The sequence below is a fragment of the Spermophilus citellus genome, assembly GCF_964194105.1.
Source record: "Spermophilus citellus genome assembly, chromosome: 5".
Taxonomy (NCBI): Eukaryota; Metazoa; Chordata; class Mammalia; order Rodentia; family Sciuridae; genus Spermophilus; species Spermophilus citellus.
Window position 1 is genome coordinate 44,119,325 of NC_138186.1, and position 7,092 is coordinate 44,126,416.

The 7,092-nt window shown below is 47.0% G+C and overlaps 1 protein-coding gene across 1 annotated transcript; it reads left to right on the top strand.

Moving 5' to 3' along the window:
- Positions 1 to 430: 430 nt before the first annotated feature.
- Positions 431 to 6,881, top strand: LOC308648828 (saoe class I histocompatibility antigen, A alpha chain-like). The gene is made up of 7 exons (XM_081293881.1): positions 431 to 638; positions 860 to 1,129; positions 1,380 to 1,655; positions 3,087 to 3,362; positions 3,488 to 3,598; positions 6,605 to 6,637; positions 6,770 to 6,881. The coding sequence occupies exons 1-7, from the start codon at positions 446 to 448 to the stop codon at positions 6,811 to 6,813; spliced, it is 1,203 nt and encodes a 400-aa protein (XP_081150007.1). The 5' UTR covers positions 431 to 445; the 3' UTR covers positions 6,814 to 6,881.
- The last annotated feature ends 211 nt before the right edge of the window (positions 6,882 to 7,092 follow it).

A 7,092-nucleotide genomic window follows, 5' to 3' on the forward strand; every position in this document is an offset into this window, starting at 1 on the left:
ATCACACGGAATTCTGTTTTCAAAACTAATTATTTTCCATAAAAATATTATTTCTGCTAACATACAATGGTTATTTATGTTATTCAAATGAATTAATTTTTTCAAAATTCTGTTTTAATAATTTCTAACATGATAAATATTGACATAATCCACAGGGGGAAAAAATCCCTTTGTATGTGTTCTAACTAGTTCTCTGAATATATTTATAGAGATCCTGAAACCTAAAAGTTTAAGAACTGAAAAAGCACACATTCATTGAGCCAGGGCTCAGACAGGCAATGTAACAGAGTGCTCCACTCAGGATAGGAGTCAGGGCCGCGTCCCAGGTCCTCTGACATGGCTCTAGTCCTGCCCTTAAGTGTCTAGAAGGAGCCAGTCCATTGTTGACAACCGCCTGAGCAGTTTCGTTTCTCAGCCCTGGTCTAGTCCTTCTTGCTGGAAACCCATGACGCGGCCCCACTTCTTACTCCCATTGGGTGTAGTGATTCTAGAAAAGCCAATCATCGTCTCGATGAAGTTTTCCTGGTTGCGATTTCGGATTATAGGACTATCGCTGAGCTGGGAAATGGAGCCCAGGGCGCGCCTAACCTTCCTCCTGCTGCTCTGTGGGAGCCTGGTCCCGACCGAGATCTGGGCGGGTGAGTGCGGAGTCCCGAAAGAAAGAAACAGCCTCTGCGGGGAAGGAGGGATGGGATGGCCCCACGCGGGTACAGGACCCCGAGAAATTGATTCTACGCAGCCCCAGACCTCTTCCCTGGTCCCCTCCGCCGCCCGTGCCCTGCCCTCTCTCCTCTCCCCCTCTCTTCGCCTGCTCCAGGAGGAGGGTAGCGCCGTGTCTGAGCAACTCCCGGGTCCCCAGGTTCCTTCTCCCTGAGATATTTTCACACTGCGGTGTCCCGGCCCGGCGGCGGACAGCCCTGGTACGTAGCAGTCGGCTACGTGGACGACACGCAGTTCGTGCGCTTTGACAGCGACGCTGCTGATCCCAGGATGGAGCCACGGGCGCCATGGATAGAGCAAGAGGGACTCAAGTATTGGGAGGAGCAGACTCAGCGCGCCAAGGACATAGCAAGGAGTTTTCGAGTAAACATGCGAACCTTGCGCGGCTACTACAACCAGAGTGATTCTGGTGAGCTACTGGGGCCCGAATAGCAGGTCATGATCCTCATCCCTCACGGATATGCCCAGGTCGTCCAGAGTCGCTGGGGAGGAGATTCACCTCTCCTCCCCTTGACCTGGCCCGATCTCAATCTAGAGAAAGCCGACGGGGATTCGCTTCAGTTTCGTTTTGGGTTTGGTCCCATGGCCCCAGAGATCAGTGGGCGGTACTAACTTGGGGCAGGGCCACGTGGGTGTGGCTAACGTAGGGACCCGACCAGGTTCCCACACACTCCAGTGGACCTACGGCTGTGACGTGGGCCCGGATGGCCGCTTCCTGCGAGGTCATGATCAGTTCGCCTACGATGGCACCGATTACATCTCCCTGAATCAGGACCTGCTCTCCTGGACCGCGGCGAACACCGCGGCTCAGATCTCCAAGCACAAATCTGAGGCAGCCCAAGAGGCTAAGTACCAAAGAGCCTACCTGGAGGGGGAGTGCGTGGAGTGGCTGCTCAGACACCTGAAGAATGGGAAGGAGACCCTGCAGCGCATAGGTAAGAGGGGCTACAGGAAAGTCTCGCAGTTTCCCTCACGGTGGGGTTGTGCCAGCAGCTGAAGACCCTCAAGAAGTAGAGGAAAGGACCCGAGATGTTGCGCAGTGGTAGAGCGTTGCCTAGAAGGCGGGAGGCTCAGGATTCAATCCCCAGCCCTCGAAAGGGGAAAAAAGTAGAGAAAAATAGGTTCGAAGTCAGAATTGAGAGAGGTAAAAGTAGCCTGGGTTTCCAGATCCTGTACCACGGAGTAACACGCTAGGATGGCTACTTTCCCCTCAGGGACAGTTAGGAATCCAGTCTCTCCGGGATTAGAGGAAGACCTTTCTTGAAATAATTGATTAGCGGTTCTCTTTGACTTGGTTCCTTGACTCTGTCAGAAGCTTTGGGAACACCTGGGGATACTTTTTCTCTGGCCTTGTTCCCTCTTTGCCCCGAAGCCAGAGTCTTTGGAGGTCTGACTCCAGCTTTTCTGATTCATTCAGCCCCTACCCAAGTCAGCACCAGAATCCCTTCCCTCTTGACCCACCCTCAAAGACCTAGAGTCTTCTACTCTGAACTATCTCACCCTAATTTTAGAACTTCTCAAGGAAAAGGAAATTAACCCAGATGCCTATGTCCTAGTAATAGGTTTTGTGCACCCTTTCCTCCCTCCAGTTGTACGTTCTATTGTCAGAATGTTCACACTACTCTATTCCCATGATAAATGCAAAGTGCCTACGTTTTCTGAATCTTCCTGTCAGATCCCTCAAAGACACACATGACCCAACATCCCATCTCAGACCACAAGAGCACCTTGAGGTGCTGGGTCTTGGGCTTCTACTCTGCTGAGATCACCCTGACACTGCAGCACTTAGGTATGAGGGGCTGCATGATGTCTTGTAGATCTCCTCCCTTACTTCCCCCAAGAAGGGGAAGAGAATGGCACCATGCTAGGACACCACCCTTGTCCAAAGGGAAGTGAGTGGACCTGGATTCCCAGATGCTGCCCCAGAGAGGAACTGAAGGCTGCTTTCTCCTAGGACAAGTAAGCGATGCAGTCTCTTTCTCCCTTGCTGATGGGAAAGATAATAACTGACCACAGTTCCCTGGCAGCAGTCTTGACATCAAGGACACACTGTCAGGCCATTTCTGCCTAGTGTCTTTGGAGGTGTGACTCAAGCTTTTCCACATCTCTCAGCCTCCACCCTGATCAGAACGTGAAGTCCCTCTCAGAGCTGAAACCTCTTACACTGCATTACCTCAACCTGATTTTAGAACTTTCCAAGGAATAGGAGATTATGCCAGATCACAGAGTCCAGGCTTTGTCTAGGTTTTGTGCTCCCTCCCCACCCCAATCCTGTTGTGCATTCTCCAAATGGTTATGGGAGTGCTGCTTCAGTGGCCCAGGAGAGGTAATACCAAAATGTCTGAGTTTCCCTATTTTTTTCTCAGATCCCCCGAAGACACATGTGACTCACCACCCTAGCCCTGAAGGGGATGTCACTCTGAGATGCTGGGCCCTGGGCTTCTACCCTAAGGAGATCACCCTGACTTGGCAACGAGATGGGGAGGACCAGACCCAGGACATGGAACTTGTGGAGACCAGACCTTCTGGGGATGGAAACTTCCAGAAATGGGCAGCTGTGGTGGTGCCTGCTGGAGAGGAGCAGAGATACACATGCCATGTGCACCATGAGGGGCTGCCTGAGCCCCTCACCCTGAGATGGGGTAAGATGAGGGCCCGGAACCTGTCGTCAGGAAGCAAGCAGGAAGCTTTCTGGAGACCCTCAGCAGGGTAGGGACTGAGAGCCTGGGGATCAGGGCCCCTCAACTGACTTCTCTTTCCCTCACAGAGCCACCCACTCAGGCCACCATCCCCATCATGGGAATTGTTGCTGCTGTGATTGTCCTTGTTGTCACTGGAACTGTGGTCGGTTTTGTCTTGTGGAGAAAGAAAAACACAGGTAGGGAAAGTGCACGGTCGAATTTTTGTCCCACTGGTGGTCTTAAGTACCTGGTAGAAGTGTGCCCTGCCTTGGTAACGGGAAGTAGTGTCTACCCACATGTGCTTATTCAGCCTAGACTGACGGGGTGACCAGCGCCCCAGCAGAGCAGTTTCCTGCTCAGGAGGTGTGAGCTGTGTGGGAAAATGAAAAGTCTGAAATAATCAGTAAGAAATAAAGACAAAGACAAAGATTAGATTTAAAAAACGGGATTCCTTGGCATTGGGCTTGTGGCTCAGCAGTAGAGTACTTGCCTAGCACGTGTGAGACCCTGGGTTCGATCCTCAACACCACATAAAAATAAATAAATAAAATAAAGGAAATTGTATCCATCTACAATGAAAAAATAAATATTTTTATTTAAAAAAAAGTGGAGTTCCTGAGGGGTCTTCCAGCCCTGATAGGAACTGAACAAATGAAAAAGGCCCCAATTCTTTTTTTTAATTAATTAATTAATTTGTTCTAATTTGTTATACATGACAGCAGAATGTGTTCATAGTACACAAATGGAGCACAATTTTTCATTTCTCTGGTTGTACACAGTGTAGAGTCACACCATTCATGTCTTTATACATGTACCTAGAGAAAGGATGTCCATCTCATTCCATCATCTTTCCTACCCCCATGCCCCTCACTTCCCCTCCCTCCCCTTTGCCCTATCCAATATTCCTCTATTCCTGCCATGCTCCCACCTCCCACCCCCATTATGGATCAGCATTCACTTTTCAGAGAAAACATTTGGCCTTTGTTTTTTTGGGATTGGCTTACTTCACTTAGCATTATATTCTCCAGCTCCGTCCATTTACCTGCAAATGCCATAATTTTATTCTCTTTTAATGCTGAGTAATATTCCATTGTGTATATATACCACAGTTTCTTTATCCATTCATCTATTGAAGGGCATCTAGGTAGGCTATTGTGAATCATGCTGTTGTAAACATTGATGTGGCTGCATCACTGTAGTATGCTATTTTTAAGTTCTTTGGGTATAGAACAAGGAGTGGGATAGCTAGCTGGGTCAAATGGTGGTTCCATTCCAAGTTTTCTAAGAAATCTCCATAGTGCTTTCCAGATTGGCTGCACCAATTTGCAGTCCCACCAGTGATGTATGAGTGTGCCTTTTCCTCACATCCTCTACAACACTTACTATTGCTTGTATTCTTTTTTTTTTTTTTATTGTTGGTTGTTCAAAACATTACATAGTTCTTAATATACCATATTTCACAGATTGATTCAAGTGGGTTATGAACTCCCATTTTTACCCCGTATACAGATGGCTGTGTCACATCAGTTACATTTCCATTGATTTACAAATTGCCTTTCTAGTGACTGATGTATTCTGCTGTCTATCCCATTCTCCACTGTCCCCTCACCCCTCCCCTCCCCTCCCCTCCCCTTCTCTCTCTCCATCCCCTCTACTATAAATCGTTTCTTCCACTTATATAATTTTTCTCCTACTCCTCCTTTCCTCTTATATGTAATTGTGTATACCCCTGAGGCTCACCTTCCAATTCCATGCAATTTCCCTTAACTCTCACTTTCCCTCCCGCCTATCATCCCTGTTTAATGTTATTCTTCTTCTCCAGCTCTTCGTCTCTACCCTGTCCTTGGTTACTCCCCTTATATCAAAGAAGACATTTGACATTTGTTTTTTAAGGATTGGCAAAAAATTAGATAATAAGATAACAAATAACCCAATCAACAAATGGGCCAAGGACCTGAACAGACACTTCTCAGAGGAGGACATACAATCAATCAACAAGTACATGAAAAAATGCTCAACATCGCTAGCAGTCAGAGAAATGCAAATCAAAACCACCCTAAGATACCATCTCACTCCAGTAAGATTGGCAGCCATTAAGAAGTCCAACAACAACAAGTGCTGGCGAGGATGCGGGGAAATGGGTACACTTGTTCATTGTTGGTGGGACTGCAAAATGGTGCAGCCAATTTGGAAAGCAGTATGGAGATTTCTTGGAAAGCTGGGAATGGAACCACCATTTGACCCAGCTATTCCCCTTCTCGGTCTATTCCCTAAAGACCTAACAAGAGCATGCTACAGGGACACTGCTATATCGATGTTCATAGCAGCACAATTCACGATAGCAAGATTGTGGAACCAACCTAGAAGCCCTTCAATAGATGAATGGATTAAAAAATGTGGCATTTATACACAATGGAGTATTACTCTGCAATAAGAAATGACAAAATCATAGAATTTGGAGGGAAATGGATGGCATTAGAGCAGATTATGCTAAGTGAAGCTAGCCAATGCTTGTATTCTTAATAGCTATCATTCTGACTAGAGTGAGACAAAATCTTAGAGTAGTTTTGATTTGCATTTCTCTAATTACTAGCAATGTTGTAACTTTTTTTATATATTTGTTGATGCCCTAATCCTTTATTTAAGGGAGAGTACATCAAAGGCAGGGATGAGGTTTCAGTGTGGGAGGAGTCTTGTTTCTGGGTTTGGCAGTAAACAGGTTCTTTGGTGTTTGGCAGATTAGGCCCATCTCCTGGAGGCTGTTTGATCCTAAGGCTGGGAGCTAAGACGTGGCACCAGCATGATCTGGGCTTTCTTGAATGGGTGAATTTCACCCAGGAGTTCCCAGAGAAGCAGCTTCCCTGCCTTAATGGCTCCAAGAAACCCATAATTTATATGGCCTCCAATACTGGACTTGTTTACTCTTTTGTAAAGCACATGGGAAAAAATGGAGAAAAATTTCCCCTGATTTTTGCGGTGATAGGGAACTGGCATTTAGAGGCCAGAGGGGAATTTCCCTGCTGAGGACAGACCTCCAGCAGAGCAGTTGGCTCTATCACTATACATCTATTTTCTTCTAGTCTCCTGGTCCTTCCCTACATCTATAGTCACAGTTCTAGAAATGTCCCCAGTGTCCAGAACTAGGGGGTACCTCTAAGACCTGTTTTTAACCTGCTCTCTCACAGGATGTTTTCTTCCCACAGGAATAAAAAAAGGGCCCTATGCTCCAGCTCTCTGTAAGTATGAAGAACAGTGAGCCCTGAGACCCTTGGGATAGTGGTGTAGTTGGGAGCTGATCCATCCCATAATTTCTCCATTATCCTCATCTCCTATGGGCTCTGACCAGGTTCTGTTTTTGTTTTGCTCAGGGAATGACAGTGCCCAGCACTCTGATGTGTCTCTCACGACTTAAAAAGGTAAGACCCTGGAGGGCTGGAAGAGAGAGAGAGAGAGGGATTGGGAAATGGAGAGACTCCTGGGTTACAGGACTCTCCTAGGAATTTCTGACATTTTGAATATTTAATAGGTTGTTCAGAGTGTCTGCATTACAATGAGTGATCTGAATTTGTTCATAATACCTTCATTTATAGTGTGAGACAGCTAGCTGTCTTCTGTGGGACTAAGCAACACAGGATTTCTTCAGTTCTCTTCCTGCTCCCTACTACAGTTTCAAGAGGTCCTAACTTCTCTT

Bases quoted from the DNA above. Each gene is read 5' to 3' on its own strand.
- LOC308648828 (XM_081293881.1), top strand. From the start codon at position 446: ATGACGCGGCCCCACTTCTTACTCCCATTGGGTGTAGTGATTCTAGAA. The intron at 639-859 runs GTGAGTGCGGAG...CCGGGTCCCCAG, and splicing joins CCCGACCGAGATCTGGGCGG to GTTCCTTCTCCCTGAGATAT. The intron at 1,130-1,379 runs GTGAGCTACTGG...GGACCCGACCAG, and splicing joins CTACAACCAGAGTGATTCTG to GTTCCCACACACTCCAGTGG.